We start from the raw sequence: 26,065 nt of genomic DNA, 5'->3' as shown, positions 1-26,065 counted from the left end.
TTGAAGTTGGCACCAATTGGATCCTGTGCTGTTCTTTCAACTGACATGAGGCAGCATTATCTCATAAGCTACATTTTCTTTGACTGTGGTGGTTACAGAGATTACAACAAACTTGCCTGTTGCCTGGCAGATGTAGTGGTCGGTGGTAAAGAACACAAATTTGGAGATTTTAAACATAGATTTGGAGAAGATGATATTTCAGGAGAGGTCATCCAGGGTTCCGATAGCTCGTATAAAGAAGACATAATGTCCAATACAATTGGAGATTTTATAGAATCTATATGCTCAGGGAAGTCTTCTGGAACAGCTCGGCCACCCACTAAAAGTAAGCTTACAGATTTTGTTCAAATATTGAAGGAAAACAGTGTAGATCACCTCGTCGACGGTAAACTGAACCAGGTACTTTCATCATATAATAATAGTATAGAACTATTGTTTAAATCATGATAGAACAAAACTTCTTTAGCCCACAACAAAGCACTACAACATGAAGGGGGATTTTAAGACAATATTGGAGACAATTTTTAAGTGAATTGTCGTAATTTGAGACAAAAAAAATTGTGTATTGTCTTTAAGTGAGTGTTTTAAACTATTGTCGTAAATTATTGTCTTATAAAGACAATAAAGAACAACACTACTATTATTGTCTCTTAGAGACAATTTTAATTTTGTCTTTAATCTCAGTCTTTCTTAAGATGATTATTCAGAAGACGGTATAAACTAATAAATTTAAAAAATCATATTATTTAATATAAACTAAAATATAATTAATTAATTCATGTTAAGACACGATGGATTCGAACCACCATCCCCTGCTTTTAATGCAGGTGCCTGTCCATTGAGCTAGCACCTTTTAAAATAAGGAAAATTAGAAGTTGAATCTCTTTAGAAAGACCATTCAACTCCAATTCTAAACATGACAATACACATCAAGTAGAAGTTGAATCTCCTTAGGGAAGTCGAATGGAAGAATTTTTTGAAAAAGAGGGAGCTGCATTTAGTTTTAATAAAAGAGGGAAGTGCATTGGAAATTAGGAAGGCTGTTGCGAACAAGAAAAAGAAGTGGGGTTGTGGGTAAAGACAAGGAGATGTGAGGAGGAAGAAAATAGCTAAGAAAGGTGCAGTAAGAGAGAAAATAACCCAGTGCCTACGGACTAATAAGCATGTGGGAAGATGAAAACAGAGGAAAAAAAAGACAAAAGAATGCATACCAGAAAACAAATACAAGACTGCAAGAAGAATAATGTATGGCTGAAGAAAGACAGGGATTGTGTTTCTTGTTTGGATTCATCATTGACTACGGAAAAGTAAATCTTTGTCAAAGACAAATTTTAGAGTTCAATATTTGCAAATGGATGCCATTATAATATAAGTTTATTTTTGCAAGCTTGATCAAATCTCTCTAGATGCACAAGGACTTAAAACTATGAGCAGTTTATATCAAAAACTTGTTGGTTTAAGTCGAGCATTGCCATTCCTAGTGGGTTACGCCCTCAGACTGCCTTCTACTAACAACACTTTCTGGTGACCTGTGATGGCATTACTGTTCGTCCCTCTTACTTGAGTCAACGTTGGAGCCATGCCCTGCACATCGCCCTAGGGTCTTTTAGAGTTGGATCACTTCGACTTCGTTCCCAGACTGATCACCACCTGACCAAAGAGGAACGAGTGTGTTGGCTTTGCACCATATCCAAGATTCATATCTCTATTACTGAATTCAGGAGACCAATTAACATTATTTTAAAACTTGATTAGCAATAAAAAGTTCTTGTTTGCTGGAGACTTTAAAAGATTTTCACCATTCCCTCCGTGACCTCCAATTGCGTAAACAAGACTATCCAACACTCCACAAGAAAATTCATAGTGTGCCACATTCATTTATGCTAGTTTGCTCCATCCAACATACAGTCCAGTACCAAGGGTTTATCAATCTGGCATTTCCTTATGCCAGAATGGAGTTAAAGCCTAAAGAAATTTGAAATTCAATCATCTCACAACCTTAAAACTATCTGATCTAATCGAATTTATTATTTAATGCCAGATTTAGTATATCAAACAAAATCAAGACTGGTCAAATTAGATTGTTACTTTCCCACAAGTTTGGTAAACTAAACAAGCATGTTACTTTCCTACAATTTCTAGACATGTCACCCTATATGAGTGAAACTGCCAACAAACCACCGTTATATATGCTATATGCTGTAATAGTGCATTTAGATATGTTGAATGCTTCCTTTTTTGGGCATTATGTGTGTTATGTGAAGTATTTGCACAGGACCTGGTACAAAATTGATGACACCAAGGTTTGTACTCTCAAATTATAGCTATTGATATACTTATAGACATTTTATTCTCTGCAATGTGCAGGAGTATCAAATTTTATTTTCTTAAATGTGACACCATGCTAGTTGCAAAAGGTGAACATCTAAAATAACTATTCTTTAATGAGAGGGATTAAACTTGTACAATTTTTATCACTTTCCGTTGTCCATATTCATAAAAAAAATCTGGTCCTGCTTTAGTTCGCAACTTTGACTGACAGGTACAGCCTGTGGTGATTGATACTGTAATAGCAGAAGGTGCTTACATGCTTTTGTACTTGAGGTGAAAAAAAATATTGAATTCTCAGTAGTCTGTCAATGATCTTATATTATCTTTGCTTTATTATCGGCTACATCGGAGTGAAAATATGCTCTGGTGCTTATGCCATGCTATTTGTTCAGGTCTTCTCCACAACCGCCATATGTGCTAAAGAATGGAACTACTCAAGCTTGTATGCCAGCACCCTTAAATCGTCCAAATAATGCTTGGCACATCAACAAATGGACAGAATGGAAATTGCAAAATTAACATTATTCAGTTTTCTCCACTGAACTTAAGAGCTACAAGAATTGATGAAATTGATTCTGATATTGTTTGGAGTTTGGATGATTATGCTGATGATGGATGGTTTACTGGCATTTATGGTTTAAATGCATATGGATTCAATCAAGAGAACCTTGCTACAGCCACAATTGACTGGGATGTATACTCAACTTCTAGGGGGTACACAGATTACACATACAGTGATATTGGATCTCTCTTGAGTGGCTTAGATGAAGCATCTTGGAGTACAGACAACTACAGGGATTCAACGAGCATAGAGTGATCATGTTGAGAGAAAATCTGGTTGACTCAAGCTTCATAACTTGTTTCGTAGCCTATTTATAAAAATCTTGGTTTGGGTTTTGCATTTCCAATATGCAGATGCATGGTAAATTGACTTATGGAGAGTATCTTGCCTACTTTTTGAAGTTCTGGATGTCAAATAACTCCTTGCTTACTAGATATGTGGTGGTGAATTGATAATTATTTTACCATCCATCTTCCTAGCAAAACATGTTCTTCCTTTTCTAGGGTCAATACTCTTACAATTTGACAACTTGGATCAGATATTTCATATTTGTTCTTGGCACTATTGGCTACAACACTTGGAGTATACCTGGTGCCAATGAAGCACTAAAGGAAAGGATCTATGATAATGCTCAGCTACGTCAGTACACACGATTATAATGTTCATTCACATATGAGGCATAGAGACACACTGGGATAGCTAATAACACAAGCGTATATGATGCTTGTTTCAATCTTGGAATTGCCAAAATTTTGTTGGATGTTGTAGATAGATCATGTTTATCAGGCTAAGTGGAAGAATCTGTTGTTCTGGCAATCTAGCAAATAAAGAAAACACTAGGAGATTTACAAAAAAATTATCTCAACAAAGATGCAAAGTATAAAATAGAACAGAATGTAACGTGTTTGCAAGATAGAGATCACATTTTGATACTCTATCTAGGGCAGTTGATCATTCTTTCACCCATGAAAAAAATAAGGTGGGTACACCTTCTGAAAATCTTAGGTGGTTCAACCCTACAAAATTTTCAATTAAGACCGTTCATTATATTTTTTGAACCATATCAAGACTTTCTTTAACAATTGTTACTAACAATGGGAGCATGGTACAATATTAGATATTAGAGTTATTAACTACTATTTCTTGGGGGAATTCCTTAAGGAAAAATTGAATCTACATCTACATCCTAGTTGAATGCAGTAATATCATGGAAGCAGCTCCAGCTGGGCTTATAGAAAGTGTAAATAAAATCTCGGACAAAACTAGAGGTGAATTTGTTTCAGCATCCTATACATAATCCATTAAGTGGTGATAATGAACACTCAAGAAGTATCGAGTTCCACAGTAATGCCACTTCTCTTCATTGGAACTACTAGTTAATGTTATATGACAACTATAATGCTGGTAATGTGGTATGTTCTTTCAAAGAGTTGTACTTGCTGGATTTGTCAAATAACTATTTGAACTCGAGCTATTGAAAGTTGTAAATTTTAAATTTCTTATGTTTTTATTTTTGAACCCTTCCTAACTACTTGGGCACCACTGTAAAGACATGTCCCAGGTTGACTTGAGGATTCCTTGTTAACAAAGTTAAATAAAACATTTTCATGGCACTTATAGCTGTGTCAGTAATTGTTGTTATTATCCTTGTTATAGAAAATAACCTAGAACAATAGTAGAAATAGGTAGCCTACTGCTTAAAGAACACCCCTGCATTGATGTTGATGCCACCTCTGTTTGGGGTTGTAAACTCTTCAATTTGCTTAAGGCTTCCTTCATGACATTGCACATATCAGTTATTCCTTTGACTAAAATTGGGTTAGTCTGCAGAGCATGCATATGAGTAAACCAAATTATAAGAAAATAATTTTAAAAATATATTCAAATGAGTCCCTTTAAACGTCTTAACAAGGTTTCACTACAATTAAATTTTTATAGTATCTTTTTCATAGTTAAAGCACTGACTAAGCACGAGTTGCTCAGGTTTGTGCATACTTGTACACACATTCACCTCCTATAACACTTCAACAATGGCTTATGCTTATAGAAGACTAGCTATCATGATTAATATCTTAGGGTGTTAACTTATGACACTTTTCTTGTTATGTATGCTTCTGTTCTTGAAGTGTATACCTTCTCTTTATGTACAATTTTTCAGTGCTTGATGTTTGATTAATTTCAGTAACCTAGGGTCTTTTTACCTAAGCACTTCCCTATTGTAATTGAATATACTCTTATAACCTATTAATGTACTTTGTTAATATTTGAAAGTTAATACATTGTCTTTCTTTCATTCCATATTTGTCTCTCATAGTCTATTGGTTTTTCTAATTATACCTTCACCATGCTTACCTAAATTTAACTAAGATCTCTATCTCAAGATTCCTTTTCATGGCACACCTAGTTATTAACTATTTTTTTGACCATTTATATTTTTTGCATGTCTGTAATTCGGTTGTTAAGTTGATTGAAAGGGGATCATCCTCTGCTAAACATCCGAACATAATCTGGATAAGAAAATGGAAAATGTGAAGGGTAGCTAAAAGACCAAACCTTATAGAAAATCCTTTTAAACAATTTGATCATTTGGTAAAATGTCCCAGGCAACCTGTTGATAGAGACAATATGCTGGTGAGAGTGAAGAATAAAATGGGGAAATTCTATGAATAAAAATCTAATTTTTTCTCATTGTTTTGAAACAAAAACATCCCAATTTGTGAAAGTGATTTTAAAAAACTCTAGACTAAAGCAATGTAAGCTCTCAGAATTGCATTATGGTCCTCAAGGATACCATATAAATCCCTCCAAGCCATAGGTGGCCATATCAAGAAGTAAAAAAATCCCCTTTTATTTTTCCTTCTTTAGAAGACAATCAATCTGTAAGAAAATTTAAAACTCACCAGTAGTTTGTATCTGCAAGGAAATCACCAATAACCCCCCCAGCTTAGGAAAATTGGGCAAAAATAGCAACACAGAGCTCTTGACTTTGAACTTGGCCTCAACACCGTCAGTATCCACCATATTAGTGTTGGCCTCAGCACTCTCAACATCTCCTTGGATCCAAGAGCTAGATCAGTGGAAACCCTGCTGCCTGGTCCTGACACACATGCAAAATTCTGGAAGAACAGAGATTCGACATAGAAATTAAAAACTATGCACCTATGTAGCCAGATCAAGGTCAGCCATGACGATCCCTCCCACCACTGATGCAGCTGGTAATGCCTCAGTCGTTGCCACTAACTGCAAACAGAGAAATTTTTGTTTGAAGAACAAGCAGCAGACCATTAGTTTGTGTAACAACACTAGTAATTGATGGCGGTGATCGGGAGGGGATTTTAAAAGAATCTTTCCTAATATCAAAAGCTATTCGACAAAGCATATTGAGCTCAAATTATTTGAAAAAATCCTTATTCCTATAGGTGTTGTATAAATCCACAATATGTTGAGTCTACCAATAAGCTAAGTTGAGCTCAGATTATTTCTGCAATAAAGCAAAAACTCTTCCTTTTTCTAATAGTGTTCGAACAACTCAAATGCCATAGAACCATAATTTTTATTGTTAACTATCATATCCTTTGTATGTATATGCATATTAAAAATCTCATTATGGTTTAATGAACTTCCTCCATTAAAACTATTGGCTTTATTATTATGCTAACTTTACAAGAAACTACAAAATAAATGTGTCATATCATATCTGTAGATTTAAGTTGTTTCAGACTATTTAAGTGTAAATTTGATGATAATTTGAAGGAAAATACAAAAAGACTGGAAAGACAAGTTAATTATTCAACAATTTTCCAGGTCATGCTATTTGTTAAAGAGAAAGAATCTAGAGATGACTATGTATCATCTAATATATAATATAGTTAAACCAAACCTATTCATTCACACTCAAACCTGTAGATTTTATTAAAGCAGAGAGAGATCAATAATAGAGAAAGGAATATTACAAAAAAAAATTGAACAACAATATAACCGACTCAATGATCACCATGAAAGGAAAACTGAATTCTCTGTTTCGACAGAGTATACTCCGTTTTTAGAATGGTAAAGAAAAGAAAAATTATGTCATGTTTGTTATTTTACCACATTACTAATGTGAGCTTCTATGTTTTATGTGGTATTTATGACATAAATTTAATGGAATAGTTAGTATATTGGCTGATAATTTAAACTGTCTCTTTCTTTCTATAATTGTCAATCGATACACTAATTTTTAATTATTACTACCAAAACCCTTGATTATCTTAACAGCAAGTAGCCCTCACATAAGACACACCATGTTTCTTCTCCTTTATGGGAAGGAATACATCAGGGGTCTGAGGACAAAAGTCTTAATTCAGAATACCAACAGGCACATTCCAATGACATGGAATCTATATCAGTCCCCCTTCAGACAGAAATTGTTCCAGAACAAAACACACCTGCAGATCTCCCTTTAGCTTATGAGAATTTATATTTATCAGTTATCCTGTCAGTTTCTCAAACCCCCCCGCAAGAGAAGATCAGAAAGGGGCTAAGAGTAGAGGAGACCGAAAATCCAAAAGCACTAAAGCCAAAGATGAGTTAAAGCTACATTTACAGAGTTTGATTTTAAAGTTCGTACATTCATGGAGATATACTAGGGTCGTGTAAAACAATATCAAAATGTCACAAGTTTACATGAATCAGGATTTCTTTAGAGCATATAACTCACTATAAATAGAAAACTCAAAATATTATCATAACATATGTAACAGATGAGAAATTATTTAAATCATACAGGTCAAGGATAAGGTAAAGAAGCAAAAGCATTGTTATGGAGTTAACAGATTATAGTGAATTAAACCTTTAAGACAGTCCAAATGTTTTCAAGTAAATATCACAAATGATGCATAAGAGACTGATTGACATCAAAAGTATATTAATATTATTCATGTGTAAAACAGTTTTATTGTGATTCAGAAACCATATAGAAAATCAAAGAGAAAGGGGATATCACAGAAATAAGGCAGCAATATTACAGTCGGAGCAAAAGGTACAGTCACACTCAGCCTGGTGATGTGGTAAAACTATATTTGTAATAAAAAAATACTGAGGGTGGTCAATCTACTGATATATGGATAGGTAAAAGAAACATACGTATTTCTCCAGTACCTATCACAAGGAATTGTTGATCAAACAACTTTGAAGAAACTGAAACTTTCAGATATGTCTTCACAGGCACCTACAACCGTACCAGCACCATCTCCAGGTGCATCTCAAATGAATAATATATCTACTTCTAGTAAGCCCATCAAATTCTCAACTAATCGGGACAAAGGTAGGAAGTATAAAACACCAATGACTACTATCAATCAGACAAGACAAAGTATTGTGTGGTCGACATTCCAAGATCAGGCAGCTGTTAGTTTGGTTTATGATGTTGGCCATGATTGAGAGCTTGTGAGTGATTTAATAAATCCCAGCTTGCAAATGAAAGTGACATATGCTGAAGTGTAAATATCCCATACAAGTGCAATTGAATACTACATAGAAATCAAAGACTACAACAGCTACATGCAATCTTCATGTTGAGGCTCGCTGTCGCACTAATCGGTTTTCTTCAGTGATAATAAGCAAGTGAAAGCGTAATCTCCTAGAGCCCATGTAAGAAGAGAACCAAAAACATTATATTGTATCCAAGTTCACAATAGACCAATTAATTTTCATGTGAGACTTCCACCCAGAAAACCTTGCTCGAAGATTGCCAAACTTATATTCATGGTTTGAAGGATGCTGACAAACTGTGTGCAGAGATATGTAGAAGCCACAAATTCAATTGAATAGATAAGCGAATAGCTTTTGGAATTGGATGATGAAGTATTTGAATGTTAGATAAATGTATGATGCCCATCAAATGCAAGGAACTATGAATAAAATCATAGAAAGGGTCGGGTTAACAGTCTGAAGGAGAAGACGTTGGAATAGAGCAGCAATATGAAAGAAGACATTTCACATATTCTGTTAAGAATAAATTAATTCTCCCTACATGTCAACATAAGGGTGACGTAAGGAGTAATATTTGTGAGAATTAAAATGAAAACATTGTGATATCGAGCGAACCATAAACCCTGATATCATTAAAAGTGAAACTCAAAATTTTAACGGAATAGAGAACAAAGGAGGATATGTTTGAATTGCTATTTGTGTGCCAGCGAAAATAATCTGAAGAGAACAGAACAAAACTATATACCTTCACAAATATAATATGCGGAGTCAACTATGTACACCTAGATACGAATGCAGTGAAGGTAGAGACGATTTTGAAGGATAATTCTGAAGAAAGAGATGATTTGCGCATCGTATAGGCATAATATAAAGTTGATTAAAATTTTGTGTGATGATAATTTAATCTAAAGGCAATAAATATGAAACTTTAATAAAACTAGTGCTTCCACCCGGGTGGGGTGCAAGAGTACAGCCGATAGGGTGTGCTATACAAACATTTCCATAGTCTAACTGAACTACAATTATTGGTTCAATATAACAGAAGAAAATGGCTGAAGTCAAACTGTCGAAATGGATGTAGACAAAATGGTCAAGCTTCATAATTTGATAATTCCTCACAATAAAATCTGACCGCCCATTTGTATTTCTAATCAGGTACCTAATCTAAATTAAATACCAATTTAAGTCCAATAATCCACGATTTAATATGTAAAAAACCAAGGGAAATACCAATAAAAATGGCCGACCAGATTCAACTTAACACAACCAAGATACAATTTAAAACTTTTAAAAGAACCAGTGATATGCCAATAAAAATGGCTAGCCGAATTCAACGCTTGTCCACCTTCTCACAAACCAAACGAAGTCACAAAGGTTGAAATTCCTATTTGAAAAACAATACTAATTCTTGATGAGTTTAAAAAAAATTTATCCTGCTTATGAACAGATTTCTCTGTAATCTTCATCCAAAACCATCAAAATACACACATTTTTTTGTCAAAAGAATTTTTATTTCAAACATGTAATAGAGATTACAGAACAACAATGTCCAATAATCAGTAACACGCAAACAATCTAGAAGTAAAATCCAAAAGAAGCACCTGGCAAAAACAATTCCCTACAAAAAAAATCAAAACTCAGTCTCCTACTAACGCCTTTCGAAGAAACTGCTGCTTGAGGGCCGAATAACAGATCAACAAATCCAAATACAAAAGAAGAGATTTTGGTGGCCGATTAAGCGAGGAAAGCAGTGAATTTGAGCAAAAGAGCCACAAAGGCGGCACCTTTATGAACAGAAACAGTGGAAGTGAATGAATAATTGGGTTCAGTTAAAGAAGAAGGAAACCCACAATTGCCGAATTCATAGCAGACTTTGGGACTCGATTTGTGGCAGTTAGAGAGGCGGTGCACTCTGTGTAATTCTGGGTAAGCTAGTGTTTACCCAATTACAGAATCCTGGCCTCCCACTTGGCTTACTGTCTGCTTAGGTTGCTCAGTCACTGGAAAATAGGCTCGTGGCATGCCCTTGCCTGTGCTAGAATTCTGGCAGCCCTATGCAAGCAGGTGCATGAGGAATTGCCGGTGGGCTTTCGCCCAAGTGAAAGCCTATCGGCAATTAATATTTACCAGCAAAGAAGAATAGCCCGATAACCACAAAGTCAATAGTGGTTATATTTGAAAGGGTGCGATTAAAGTCAAATACAAGAATGCCATTATGTATTGAAAGAGGGTAAATATTCTATTTGAAAGGTTGCATTCTTAGAAGAAAAGGATATAAATACAAGTTGAAAGTTGAAGTAATAGGACATATTCAAACATTCATATCCACAAGAAGTAGTATTTTATACATTGACTTTGTAATATAAATTCATATATTTTATTTTAATAATAAAATTAAAGGTTCAATGTTTATTTTTAAATGGCATAGAGATTTAAAATACAGATGATTCGTCCTTCGTAATTAGTTTTTGAATTTTGTGTTCATGTTTGGATGCAAAAGCATATTAATCATAGAAGAGGAACCAAAATCATCTTTGACAATGGCATATTAAAAAGATCCAAAACAGCAAGGCCCAAATATATATTGAGTGAGAAATTAGGTTGTCCTTATCGGATACTCTCAGCATTAACCTCTCCAGATGAAGCAAAGAACCACACAGAACTGTCCCATAGTTGACTAGTTGAAAAAGAAAGAAAGTCAAACTTCTTACTCCCTATCACAATACCTTCCTTCAAAACTGAGAGTACACGTTTGTATACTTTTGTATATTTAACTACACCATTCTGTAATTTCTGAGATAAATCAGATGAGTACAGTCTATAAATTGGTTCACAATGTTAAATATTGACTCCTTTCCAATTGGAATTTAATTATTTTTGAACAATAAAAGAGCAGAAGATACCATTGGGAGAAATGAGGGTGTAATCAGAGCATGACATAAATTAAGAGACAGGGAAGAAAGTTTCATCCAAGAGGTTGTAACCCATTCGGTGGAGATGTTGTTTCATCTCTCAAGGTACAAATTCATTGAGGAAAAGTGAGGGCCAGGTTCATTTTCAAGTGACTGGGTGAATGAATCCTCCTAATCATAACAACTCAAGTGAAGGATGTCTCTAGTATAGTTGTGCACTTCCTCAGCATGTTATAATCATCTACTTAAACACAAAGATCACAAATCTGGATAATTGGTTGTTCATTATCAGAAAAAAAACCAGAAAATTAAAGGAGCATTTTGAAGGTGAACATAGCAACATAGAAGAGAGCTAAGAGATCACCACCATATACTCTTGAACTTCGAAAAGGAGCATTAATCTTCTTACAGTTCTATTAGTATATTACTGTCTATAGTAATTAACATCAACCCAATTGTCATTTATGACAGACATATTCTCTTCCACAAACTGTTTCATATAATGAACTAGATTTGTCTTCATTTAATAATCAATACATTTATGCCAAGCTGGTTGATATTTGCTGGATAGTATAAACACAGTTTAGGGGAAATCTTTCAAAACTAATATGGCATGTGCCCTAGCCATGATAGGGTTTCAGAGAAAATTAAAGTGTCTTTGTAAACAGAATATAAAGTTGTCATTTTGTTACTATGTTAGGGTTTAAAAAATGCAGGACTCAATAGTTTGTTTGCAAAAAGACATTTAGATTGTAGCAAAGTGGAAAATCAATCAGTCACACACAAATCATACCTGGATTATCATCTTATCTTTGGAAATTGTATGCAAGAATGCCTATTTCTGGTATTGCAGATGTTGTTAATGGCCTCGGTAGTCTTTTTTAGTTGTGCATAATCTTCTAAATTACACCTTGGTAACAATATGTCCCTAATGTCCCATCACCAGGAGAGAAATACCCCAACACCATTTGGATGGGATGCAAGTGCAGAATTTTGCCTGTGTGAGGACTTCCCAAGCTGATGTCATGAAGCAACAGAGGCTTATATAGAGTGCCACCATAGCTCGGCCCTGATTAACAACTATCTCTCAATGCCTTCAATGTTGACTGTCACCCAATCGCTCATCTAGCTTTGTGAGCTCAGATAAAAATTTAGAAAAAACAATATGAAAACCTAGAACCATACTTTTGTATGAGATGTAAAATATCATATATGGTATTCTAATTTGATCAGTGGGTATATGGTATTCTAATTTGATAGTTGTGCGTGCGAAACACTGTTTTTAGAGCAGTGGGTGAGCATAACAATGCTGGTGTCAACAGAAATGGTAAGCCACATTTTGGAAGTGGCCTTCTTCGCCCCTCTCCTCCGCAAAAATGACTTAGCATTGTCCCGTTCTTCTGCCCTTGGTCATTCGCCAAACCCTCAACACATTACAAAAAAATAGAAACACTTGAGACTCGTTTGTGCCGTCAAAATTCTTCACTAACCCTACCCAAGTATGCAGTTTTCTATGTGCTCCTTTCAATAAAATCCATTTGTAGGCTGTATTGATGGAAATTAGAGCAAGCGAGTTGATATTGGGGATTTCTGTCATGTACAAGGTTTAATTGGATGGATTTTTGGGAAGCACCCAAATGAAAGCTTTGGATCGATTCCATCAAATTTCACACTAAAATCTCGCGCTCTCTCCTAAAAAATTTACTACCTGCCTTCCTCTGCCTCCGCCTTCCTCTGCCTCTTATCGCTACATTATAATTTAGCACTACTAATAGTTCCCATTTGATTTATAATAATTAAAATAATAGCGTATATATTAAAGATGAAATATTAATTTCATCTTTAAAAAATGTCTTTAAATACTACTTCCTGTAGTAGTGCCTTATCAAATAAAAGACTTACAATTTACTGTTGTGCTGTAAGCTCTTGCCTAACGGCAACCTATTTATTAATGCACTTTCCTTTTTGTCATTGTTTTGATCTCTTGCTTCCACAGTTGTGAGTCTGTGGCACTCTTGCATATGTTTCTCATAATGCATGGGTTCAAAGTGGAACAATGCAGGACAACATACTATTTGGGAGGCCCCTGAACAAGAAAAAATATAAAGAGGTGATAAAAAATACCTCATTAGAGAAGGATCTGGAAGATCTTCTCTTCAGTGATCTAACTGAAATCGGGGAGCGAGGTGTTAATCTGAGTGGTGATCAGAAACAACATATACAACATGCCCATGCATTGTACTAGGATGCTGATATTTATCTTTTGGACGACCCTTTCAGTGCTCTTGATGCTCCTACTGCTACTAACCTGTTTAAGGTTCATAAATGATGTTCATTTTTCTCTATTATATTGCATGGCATTTGTAGGAAAGGAATAGCAGGGAAGGCTTAAAGGATAGCAGTTAAAGATGCCAATTTGTGGGGATGACAAGAGGCACCAATATGCCAGTTTTTTGGGATAGCCTGAAAGTGGTCCATGGATGAAGACTATTAAGAACAAACTTAGACTAGCATGGCATGTGCAAACTTTTGTTTGCTTGATTACGATTTCAAGCAAGAAATTTTGCATAGTTCACCAGCAGTCCCTAAGATGAGTTTCCCAAACTCTAACTCATATGATAGCACCAAAGCTTTGAAATTTTGTAAATTGTAGCAATTTATCTTGAAGATGCAACCAAAGATACTAGTGCTTTGAAAATGAAATGAAAACATGGACTCAATCATGGTGGGGTGTATGGCCTATAAGAGGTTAAAAAATTCAAGGCATACATTATATATGTAACATGAGACTCTCTCCTTAAGCTAGAGGAAAGTTTAATATAACTATTTTGAGGGAATTTGAAACTGATGTTATGACAAGCTATTTGTTTTTGGGCCTTTTGACCTTGGATAATCTCTGACAAGCATTATCTCTCATGATGATTGATTATTGCTCAGATGAATCTTTTATTTCAGATGCAGGCAGAGATAATTGGTGAACATTCCTTCTTCATTCTTGCGCATTAATTTCTTTACTTTTTACGTTCACATTTTAGGGAGTAGTACGGACCAGTCAAAGCTAAAGAAATGAGTATAAATCTGTCGTTTCGGACCCAAACAACAGGAATTGTAGATGTTCGACACTTAATGCAATGAAAATAAATGAAATACTTATAAATCCCTAAATTGTCTATCATTTTTTCCTCTTTCTATTAATGGATTGTAGAGTGTAACCAAAAATGTTGATGCTAAAGATATTCATGCAGTTACTTCTAGAAGCACTCTACCTCATTATGCTGGAATTTTTGAAACGAGTTCCCTATATAGCCAGAAATGATTGTATTAACAATTTCACACTTTTATGGCCACTTCTTGTTGATTTATGACTTACAAGATTTGTATAATCACTTGCTATGGCTATGGTCGTGGTAGTCGAATGACAATAACTCAAAATCAGAAGATTGGGGATCCGATTGATTTGATTGCAAATATCAATTACCTAGGCCAAGAATAACAGACAAATCTGTTCAGGATTGACATTCTCCCAGTCCTCACAAAAAGGCTAATGCTTTATCTACTTGGATATAAATCGAAACACAAATCTCACAATGAAAATGCCAAGAATATTTTAATCTTGTGCAACTTTTTACAGTTACTTATTGTATTTTACAGATTTAAATATATCATTTCAAGAGCATAGAATGTTTCATTCACATCTATTGTGAAGAGTCCTCCTTGCAATCCATAATTTCCACCTAATCAGAATCTTTTTTTTTAACAGAATTTCAAACAGCAGCCTAACTCAGATTTGACCTTATTGCATTATTCTAATCAGCCCCTATTCTTGACTCTCTCTTAGTGAGTCTTCACCAAGTTTACATAGGACTATAATTCTTATTCACGTCTATTTCTAAAAAGAGAATATGAAGCCTCAAGCTTATATGAGAATAGAATTCTATTAAATCTTCATTAAAATTAGTTTTTATTACTTCCACTAGATAAAGATAGGGACTGTAAGTGTTCTACATTAGTTAGAGTGGAGCAGAATAGTCTACACCATGTAAGAATTCACCAAACATATAAGCCTCCAAATTTGCAAATTGAAATATGAGTGAAGCAATGTTAGCAAGAAAATGGGGGAACACAAACCAAAGTCTGAGCAAGCAATTTTTCTATGTTGTATTTATACTCCAAATGCAGTAGTATGAGATAGCTTATCAGCCTCACCAACTATTATAACTGCACAACACAGTGATTTATATATTCATATTATTAAATTGAATTATTAAAGGGATCAAAATAATCTGACAGGATGAGAAGATGGTACTACAAAAATTGCAAAATACAATGTGGAGGAGCAGATTTTAAAATAGTGAGTTCAAAGCTCAATACTGTATTCATCACAGTCAATTACGGACTTCCAAGAAATTTATAAAATTGGGAGTCAAATTCACACGAGGTCTCTTTGGCACTAACCATACAGGCTGTATGGAATCTAAGGCAAGCTTGAGCCATATGCAATCTCAAACCATTATATTAATCTGATGAGATATTACCAAAAATTAGTGGATCATCAAGATAAACTACTAGGCTATCTCTGTTGCTTAGGTCACATGAGGTTGAGATATTTTGTTTAAAAACCTGTGCATCAAATCTTCACTTGCTTGACTGAGAAAAATTACATGCTAAACTTTAAGCCTATTTTCTTACTGGAAGTTGCAGATCTAGCAGTTTTTCTACACAGGTTGAGGCATGTAAGCTAAGTGATCCATATATATTATTTTGCAGATCCATTTTTGAAATTTTAAGCATTTGGGGGTTTTTCCTATTTGGCCTCTAAGAATGAGGAGTAGAATACCCATTTTGTGAAGATGGGCAAGGGATCAGGAAAGGGCGAGTCTGTGAGCAACAATGTTCTGAAGAGGATTATACTGAGTTATACCTATGTGGGCATCTGGAACTTCTTGAGTTTCACTGTGATTGTGTATAAAAAATATATTTTGGATAAGAAGATGAATAACTGGCCTTCCCCTATTAGTTTGACAATGATCCTCATGGCATTCTGTTAGGCTCTGGCTATTCAGTTGGTCATGTTCAAAAACCTTGTTGAGTCAATTTGGATGTCCAAGGAGGTCTATTTGTCCTCCGTTGTGCCCATTGGAGCTTTGTATTCAATGAGTCTTTGGTTCTAAAATTTGGCCTACATTTTTCTTGTTCGTGTAATTTACCCAGATGATAAAAGCCAGGATGCCTGTGCTTGTGTATTCTATTGGGGTTGGGTTAAATAGGGATCCTTTCAAGTCCAATACCATGGCAAAAATGATTGGGATTTTTGTTAGGGTGGCTATTATAGCATATGGAGAGGCCAATTTTAATTCACAGGGTGTGATGCTTATGTTAGGTGCAGTTATTTTTTAGGCTACAAGTTTGGTTTTCATGTAGACCCTGCTTACATCAAAGGGCATAACCCTCAATCCCATCAACACACTCTTTTATGTCACTCCTTGATTTCTTCTATTTTTTACCATCCCATGGTTGTTTGCTGAGTTCCATGTGCTCAAGGAGACCTCAACCTTCCACTTTGATTACTTCATCTTTGGCACCAATTATCTCTGTCACTTTGCCCTTAACCTTGCAGTTTTTCTCCTGATCGGAAATAAATCAGCTTTGACAATGAATGCAGCTAAGGTTAAGGATTGGTTGCTGATTACCTTCTGTATGGGAGGGTTCACGGATACAAAAGTTTGATGTTTACTTTTTGACAGACCTAAAACTCTCCAAGACCTGAGAAATTTATCAGATGTTGCAATTGCAACTAACTTGGTGGATATCTATGCAAAATAGGGAAGTAGAGACAAGGCATGAGCTGTTTGACAAAATGCCTCAAAGAAATGTGGCAATATGTATTGCCATGATTGCAGGATATGCACAAAAAAGATCTGTTGAAAAGGTGAGAGGAAAACTTGACATCGTTTATCAGCATCTTCACTATATGTCCCAAAATGGGAGCTTTGGAATACAATATAGGCACATCATAAACATGTATTAGCAATTCATGAAACAGCCATTTAATTGATCTGAAATTGTCTATCATGCTATTTCTTGCATTGTTAAGTAGGTTCATTCCCACTTCCCTCGCATTGTCAGTGATGGCCACCAGCATCAAATCAATAAGTTCCTCCATCTAGATCTTTCCCTCTTTTTCTTCAAGGATTTGGGAATTCATGACTTCTCTTACAATCCTCATCTTTGAAGTTCTGACATTGAAATTTTTCCAAGCCATACACCTATCTTTAATAACCACCTCACCACTTCCTTCCTCCATTTTCTCCTTTTCATGCTCTTGTAGGGGACTTGGAGAGGGAGGAAGCACTGAAATCTCCGAACCAAAATCAATTTTCACCTCTAAGGGTATGTCCTCCTCTTTCATCCTCCTCTGTTTCTTTCTAGGGTTATCAACCGGCTCCTCTCTATCTTCATCTTCCTCACCCTTATTCTCCTCATCTGTATCCATGTCATCTCCTTCCTCATTATACTCTTCTTCCCCCTAACCAGCAGTTTTGGGCCCAAAGCCCCTAGGGCTTTTCCTACACGGAACTTTAGTTGGAGTAGGCATTTTCTTTTCTTTTCCCCTTGCCTTCTTTCTAGACGACAGATAATCTTCCTCCTCCGAGCTTATACTCTAAACATCTTTTGTATCTGAGGAGAAGTTAGAGCTCCCCGTCTCCTCAGAAGCAGCCACTGCATGAGACAGGGATTTACTCCTAGATTGAGTCTTAAAATGCTCATAGGTCAAGAGTGGTAAACCCTCATGCAGGGCTGAGTTAGCATTAGGTTTTTTCTTGTGCCCAAAAATGCTCTTGTGCATGGAAGAATACAAATAAAATGGAAAGGAAACCTTAACCCCATAATGAAAATGATTAAGAAAAACAAAATGATGGGTTCTAAACCATAGTTCCAAAAATCGCCTTGAAATCGCTGATTTGGCGATAAGATTCATGACTCCCGATTTTTTTGGGATCGGAAATCGCCGGTGGCGATTTTTTCTTGTGAATCGCCTAAATTGCCCAAATCGGCAATTCATGGCAAAAATCGCCAGAATCACCATCGGGTATCTCCAAAAATCAACCGCACTAGCAAGCATAAAAAGTTGGACTTTTAAAAAAAAACACATGTTTTAGTTGCTTTCTAATTTGTCTTTCCTCTTTGTTATAACCCTAAAGAGCCTTCTATTTGCTTAGCATGAGTAGAAGAGAGGAAGAGTGAGAGAGAAGAAAAGAAAAAAAAATCCATAGGTTTCCAACCGGCAAGAAGGAAGAGCACCAAAGAGATCAAAAGTCCATCTGGGGAGGCCATAAATTGCATTGGGAGCATTAAGGAGTCAATATCAACACTCCTCGACTCATTTGCAAGAGGTAAGTGCTGGTTTTTTTTTTGCATGTTAATGTATTATGCATTTTTTGTTAAAATTTTTTAGTGTTCATTTGCAAATCTTTAATGTTTTTTATTTCTACTAAATTGCAAACTAGGGTTTGTTGTTTTGTAGTTTTTGTTTATTAGTTGCCAACTTTGATATTTTACATGAATTTTTTTATTGCAGCAGCCCTTTGCTTTCATTTTCCAATTTCCACAATGGGTAAAAAAAATGAATGCTGGAAATATAATGACGAGTTTCCTGGGAGAACCAAATATCAAACAAAATGTATATTTTGCAAAGAAAAAATAAATTCGGGAGGTATCTATAGATTGAAATACCACATTGCTAGCATACCTGGCCATGATGTCACAGTTTGCACTCATCAAACTGCTGAGGCAAAATGCACTTGTTTAGTGGCATTAGAAAAAATTGAACAAGACAAGTTGAATAGGAAAATGCAACTTGAAGGGTTAAGAGGTATTGGCTCCCGTGCTCCCACATCCGCAACCGCATCTAAATTTGCATCTGCATCAGCTTCCGCATCCGTAGGTTGTGTTGGAGAGGGTTCTTCTAGGCCTCCTTTTCATCCTAGTGCTAGTGTTCATGCGAGTGTTAGTGCTAGTGGTAGTCGGTCTTATACTGAGACAGAGTCCAACACCAACCTATTGCGGCCTAGAGTGCGGAAAAACAGAATGGAGATTTGCTTGAGGGCATGGGTTTGAACAAGGAGATTCATGATGCTGCCAGAAAAGAGATTTGCAAATTCTGGTACTTTTGCAACATTCCATTTATTGCAGCCAGGTAATTGATTCTTTTTTCTTTGTTATCTTTAAAGTTAAAGTTAAAAGTAAAAGTAAAACTTTAATTATATCTACTTGTTTTATGATTTGAGTTTTTGACATCTAAATTTCTAATCAATATCATTATCTATTTGTGACAGGGCTCCTTATTGGCAGAACATGATAGATGCAATTGCCATTTGTGGTCCGGGGTTTAAAGCCCCAACTGAAGCTGAGTTGAGTGGATACCTCATGGATGAAATGGTTGAGGATATGAGGCATGAGCTTGAGGACAACCGAAAGGAGTGGATCGAAAAGGGTTGCACCATCATGACTAATGGTTGGACAGATAGGAGGGGAAGAACACTCCTCAATTTTCTTGTATCCTGTGGAGGTGATTGATCATTCTACTTTCCTACATACATAATTTTGAATCGTGATTGACTATTTCAAATTTTGATTTGTTGATTGCTAATAGTAATTATAATTCGTTGTTTTCTTACTTGTAGGATATACCATGTTCCTCAAATCCATTGATGCTTCTGCTCGTGTAAAAAATGCCACATACTTATGTGAGGTTATTGAGGAAGTTATAGCAGAGGTGGGGGAACAACATGTGGTGCAAGTGGTGATGGATAATGCAGCAAGTTATGTTGTTGCAGGTAAACTTTTAACTTTTCAAGTTTTGAAAATAAATTTATTTGAATTTTGAACTTTTTCTAATTCTAACTTAGAATTTCTAAGTTTCCTAAGTTCTAACATGTTTGAAATTTGAATTTCTAATTAACTTAAAATTGTTGTAGGTAAACTTTTGATGGAGAGGCACCCCACCATATTTTGGTTCCCTTGTGTGGCACACTGCATTGACCTCATGTTGGAGGAAATTGGTAAACTTGAGTGGGTCAAGTCATGTGTGGAAAGGGCAAAAAACATATGCAAGTTTATTTATAATCATTCATTTGTCCTTAGCACAATGAGGAAGTACACAAGAGACAAAGAGTTAGCTCGTCTAGGGATCACGAGGTTTGCCTCGAATTTCATCACTTTGCAGTCCTTGTTGACATCAAGGGATGATTTAAGGAGCATGTTTGTTGGGCGGGAGTGGATTTCATCTTCCTATGCTACGACCATTGCAGGGATAGATGTGGTGGATTGCATATTTGATGATGATGGCTTTTGGAAACCTGCTAGAGAAATCCTTAAGGTAAATTTATTGCAATTTAACATTTAATATTTTACAGTTTACTATGCCAATTGTTTAATGATTTAGTTTTACCTTAAGTTATATTATTGAATTATTCTATATTTAAGTTTTGACTCAAATTTTTGTTTTACTTTATATGTAGGCCACTGAGCCCCTTGTATCTCTCCTACGAACTGCTGATGGGGAGAAGCCCTCTATGGGCTACATATATGAGGGCATGGATAGGGCCAAGGAGGCCATTACAGCCCAGTATGCAGGAGTGCAGGAGAAGTATGCCCCTATTTGGAACATCATTGATAGGAGATGGCAGAATCAGCTCCACAGACCCATCCATGCAGCAGCTTACTTTTTGAATCCGGCATTTCGTTTTCGTCCTGACTTCAAGGCGGATGAGGAGGTTCTCACCGGATTATATACTGTGGTCCAGAGGTTGAGTACTGATGAGGATAGCAGTGCTGCAATTATTGAGCTTGATAAGTTCAATAATAAAGAAGGGCCACTTTTCTCTAGCAGGATGGCCATAGATGCTTGAGAAACGATACAGCCAGGTAAAAATTAAATAATATATTCAATATTCATGAATCTAGATTCTAAACTTAAAGTTGATTATGTAATTTTAGAGTTAACTTGTAATTTGTAATTTGTAAATGAAACTAATTGTTTTTATTTTCCCTTATTTCAGATAGATGGTGGCAAATGTTTGGGGCCACAACCCCAAAACTTCAAAAAATTGCCATCCGTATTCTGAGTCAGCCAAGCAGCGCTTCTGGATGTGAGCATAGTTGGTCCATGTTTGAGCACATCCACTCAAAGAGGAGAAATAGGTTGACAGTACAGAGGTTGAATGATCTTGTCTTTGTTCATTACAACCTCCGTCTTAGGATCAGACAAATTTTGGGCACTGACTCCTCTTTGATCATTCTGGAGGAGATTGATCCAGAATCAGAGTGGCTCACAGAGGTTGTGGATCGAGTCTTCACTGAGGAAGACCGTGCGTGGATTGACCAGGTGGATATAGAGGCTGAGGCATCTAGAGCACATTCTTCAAGCATTGGTAGACGCACACGTGCACACACAGACACAGGCCCTAGTGACGTTCGTGAGCCCATCTTACATGCGGGAGATATGGCTCGGCAGTCCTCTAGGACCTACATTAGACGCCTTGCTACTAGGCAGACTGGATACTCAGAGGTTAAGGCTGAGGCTGCAGCCGAGCTTGAGGATGGTGTTGAAGATGATGATGACTATGAGCCTGCGGCTTGAGCTGGAGCCTTGCTTTTATATTTTGTTTACAGATATTGATACTGAATCATTGCTAGACATATGTTTCAAACTTTCATGGATCTTCATCTTAGATTCTTACACACATTTATGATTTGATGTCTTATGGATCATCTTACATACATTCTATGATTTAAATCATTATGATCATTTGATTTCTATTTACTTCAGCTAGCCTACAATTTACATTTTAGATAACATAGTTACGTATGTGATGGATTTTATGTTCCATGTTTATGTATGTTAAGTTTTAACTTCTATTTGATGATGTTATAGTGTGTTTAAGTTATATTCAATAAAGGGTGCATGAAATAAGTTTTAAATTGTTAAAATCTTTAAATTTAAAGGGTTTTTCCAAATTTGCCGATTCACGATTCGATTCGGCCTTGCCGATTCCGATTCACGTTACTTTGGTTCTAACCCTATCAAATCTTGTATCCAGAGATATATACTCAATAATAGCCCTCAACACATACCTCCAGAGCTTCTTAATCAAGTCCATCTCATAGTAGGTCTTGCATTCCACCAATTCCTTTTTCTCTTTCGTGTTCTTGGTGAAATCCTTAACCGCATTCACAGATAACTTTTTATCTCTATAGAACTTTAATCCCTCATCTAGAATTTCAGTGACATGGGCAATGACCTCCATAGTAACTTGATACAACACCCCATCCACTTTGACCCTACCATCCTTCCACAAATTTACCATAAGATTGGTAATCGCTGGGTCATATCCATGAAGCTTGGCGATATAATTTGCAATTCCACCCTTTTCAAACTTCTCCCAAACTTTGGTTCTTTGTCTCCATTTGTTTGCCTCACCTACCAGTTCTTTCCTACTCCGTTCACCCACCATCTCTGTAGCCTGAACATTTTCTATTCTCATAAATGTCGTCCTCTGTTTCTCTTCCTCAATCTACTGTATACTCTGTTCAAAACCGCTTTGTCTTTCAATTTCATAAAAACGGTAAAGGAAATAGACTACCCATAAAGCATGTCGATTTGACACGAAAAACGTCATCTGCCTGTTCCTTCCACATTTACCATAATTGCATTGGCTTGCACCCATACTTAAATTAATTTCCATAATTAACTTTGGATTTCACCCGTACCTCCCTAGATCCTCTCTTGATCGATTAGGCTTTTTGCGTCTACTAGAATATTCCTGCTGGTGTTCCATATCATCACCATATCTTTCTTTACTGCTTCATTGGCAAACCAATCAGCCACCGAGTTAGCCTCCCTGTACTCATGGCTTACATGAATGCATTCAAATTTGCCAAGTGTTTTACAAATTTCTCCAATTATATTTGCCATTGTCCATGTGAGATGGAGAACCCCTTTGATACATCTGATAATATTATTTGAGTCCCCCTCCAGCCACAATTATCGAACTCCCACATCCAAGGCTAATTTAACAGTGTGGAGAGCAGCACTGGCTTCAACATAATGATTTGTTTGGTTTCCCAAGGGGTAGGAGAGAGCAACAACTCCACCATGATAGTTTCTAATTATGCCTCCACATCTCGAAGGACCAGGATTTCCTTTAGCTGCTCCATCAAAGTTGGCTTTATGCCAACCCTCTGGTGGGAGTTTCCATTTCACCTCTTGTCTTTTAGTTCTCCTGTCCTTTTCCTTTTCCTTATTTCTACCTCCATCTTCAATATCTCCCCCCTTTCTTATCTCGAAGTTTTCCTTCATGTTACTATTGATTTTGTCCACAAGCACATAAGCAGGTTCCTCCCTGTCTCTAAAAATATGATTATTTCTCTCCTTCCAAACACCCCAGCAGAAGTGAGGCAAAGTCCAAGAGCTTATAGCATGCAAATTTGTGCCTTTATACATACTATCCCATTGACAAAAGAAATCCAAATCATTACCTAGCTTGCACCAACTAACCCCATATTTCTTAGTGAGCAAATCCCAAACCTCCATGGATTATGGACAATGGATAAAAATATGATTAACCGGCTCCAATTGATGCTTGCAAAGAATACAACTATTTGGGATATACTGACCTTTCTTTGCCAAATTATCCAAAGTGAGAATTTTATCCTGTAACATCAACCAAAAGAACATATTAATCTTAGTGGTAAGGCCAAGCAACCAAGCCTTAGCCCAAGGAGGTTTATGTTTCAGGGTCCAAAGGGAATTATACCTTGATGCCACCGAGTAGCAACCATTAGGATTATCTTCCCATATTAATTCATCCCTCTTATTGTTCAAGATAATTGAATTCAGCATCACCATTATCGGCTTGAGATCATTCGAGATGAGAGACAAGTCTCTCCATCCCTGGTCTATTTTGTAGTCTCTAACTTTCAATCCAAATTGCCTAATAAAAATATTTTCCCAGTTGTCATAAATAGGATTGTTAATGAGAGGACCCTGAAACAACCAGTTACCATGCCAGAAGAGGATGTCTTCACCATTTCCCACTTTCCACTTGGTCTTAGAATTAGCTAGGTCTCTTGCCTTAAGAATACCATTCCAAATGACCGAACCATTCGGATGTCAGGATCATTGAGCAAAAACTTTAGAGAAGGCCTTCTAATATACTTCTCCACTAAAATGTCTCTCCATTCCCCCGTACTATTGAAAATGCGCCAGATCTGCTTAGCTAGAAGAACCTTATTTAGATGTCTTAGTTTCCTGATTCCAAGACCTCCATAACTCTTGGGGAGGTAAACATTATCCCAAGCCACAAGGGGGTATCTTTTGTGTTCCTCAAGACCAAACCATAGAAAATCTCTCTAGATCTTTTCCATTTTATCAATGTATTTGGCCGGTATCCCAAAGAGAATTAGGGCATACATTGGAAGATTCTGAAGAGTGGATTTCACCAAAAGACATTTTCCAGCTTGGCTTAGGGTGGCACCTTTCCATCCTACCAACTTCTTACTGAACCTATCAAGAATCCCATTCCAGAAAGAATTTGGCAACTTAGTTCCCAATGGGAGACCAAGATAGCTAGTTGGAAGGTTGCCAACCTCACATCCAAGATTCCCAGCAATCTTCCTTTGTCTTTCAATAGGAATATTAATAAAGAAAACTGAGCTTTTTGCCCAATTAATGAGCTGGCCTGATCCCCTGATATACACATCCAGTAATTTCTTCATCTCTTTAGCCTCCTGAACCGAAGCTTCCCCTCCCATGATAGTGTCATCCACAAACTGTTGATGGGTAAAAGAAACATGTCCTAAAGAAGGCTTGATTCCTCTTAATATTCCATCCTGTCTTTTTCTCTAAATCAACCTACCAATACACTCAGCCATGATAATAAACAGGATAGGAGACAAGGGATCCACCTACCTTAAACCTCTCAAAGGTTTGAAGAAACCAGAAGGAGCCCCATTGATCATTATGGCAAGCGAAGAAGTAGAAATAAGTTGAGAAATGAGTTTACGCACCTCATGATCAAAACCAAAAGCCTGGAGAACAGAACCAAGGAAAGTCCAGTCCACCTAGTCATAGGCTTTGGCGAGATCCAACTTGAGTAGAAGTCCTTCTCTTTTACCCGCTTCCAGCGAATGAATGACTTCATGAACCATCATGATAGAATCCAAGATTTGTCTTCTAGGGACAAAACCCGTCTACTACTAAGATATGATCAAAGGAAGAACATTAAGGATTCTGGACGTCAACACCTTCGAAATGCTCTTGTAGAATGAATTACAAAGACTAATGGGCCTAAATTTTGATCCATTGAATATGCCCCTGGGACTTTAAGAATGAGAACCTAAAATGTAGAGTTGAGTTCTTTAGGAAGATTCCTAGCCCCAAAAAATTCCTACACCGCCTTGACAACATCCTCCATAACCACCTCCCAATATACTTGAAAGAAGAACGTAGGAAAACCATCCGGCCTTGGGGATTTATCTACTGGAAGAGGGAACAAAGCTTGTTTAACTTTCTGGGCATTAGGAATCGCTCACAACATTTTATTGTGGTGTGGTTGAATTAATTGGGGGAGAGATGAAACAATTCCATTCTGATCTAGCACAGATAACATGGGATCCCAGGAAAGAAGAGAAGAGAAAAAAGAAATAGCTTTAGCAGAAATATCATTATCTCATGTCAAAAGAGCCTAGCCCTTCTTAATTCCTGTGATCCTGTTATTAGCTCTAT

At 36.4% G+C, this 26,065-nt stretch overlaps 2 protein-coding genes and 1 pseudogene across 3 annotated transcripts in view; 1 reads left to right on the top strand and 2 right to left on the bottom strand.

Moving 5' to 3' along the window:
* LOC149536765 (uncharacterized) overlaps positions 1-26,065 on the bottom strand; it is a 41,345-nt gene that overhangs the window by 1,862 nt on the left and 13,418 nt on the right. Inside the window, exons 3-4 of one of the 2 annotated variants that reach the window (XM_089803867.1) lie at positions 5,794-6,133; positions 5,447-5,501 (exon numbers count right to left, since the gene is read on the bottom strand). In XM_089803867.1, the coding sequence (XP_089659993.1) occupies positions 5,447-5,479 (33 nt within the window). In that variant the 5' untranslated portion in view covers positions 5,480-5,501; positions 5,794-6,133. Of the gene's footprint in view, positions 1-5,446; positions 5,502-5,793; positions 6,372-26,065 lie in introns of those variants that run through there. The other variant, XM_089803868.1, reaches the window with a different exon arrangement.
* On the top strand, positions 16,128-17,004 carry LOC149536769 (putative sugar phosphate/phosphate translocator At2g25520 pseudogene; annotated as a pseudogene).
* On the bottom strand, positions 24,691-25,092 carry LOC149536768 (uncharacterized). Its single transcript, XM_089806344.1, has one exon. The coding sequence runs from the start codon at positions 25,090-25,092 to the stop codon at positions 24,691-24,693; it is 402 nt and encodes a 133-aa protein (XP_089662470.1).

This window comes from Cupressus sempervirens, chromosome 10 (genome assembly GCF_028749045.1).
Source record: "Cupressus sempervirens isolate cs-2001-9-10 chromosome 10, ASM2874904v1, whole genome shotgun sequence".
NCBI classification, from domain to species: domain Eukaryota; kingdom Viridiplantae; phylum Streptophyta; class Pinopsida; order Cupressales; family Cupressaceae; genus Cupressus; species Cupressus sempervirens.
The sequence above is the reverse complement of the archived record's forward strand: the minus strand, read 5'-3'. Positions and strand labels throughout refer to the sequence as shown.

What these genes read in the sequence shown, in the direction of transcription:
- LOC149536768 (XM_089806344.1), bottom strand. Translation starts at nt 25,092, where the DNA reads ATGGGAGGGGAAGCTTCGGTTCAGGAGGCTAAAGAGATGAAGAAATTA.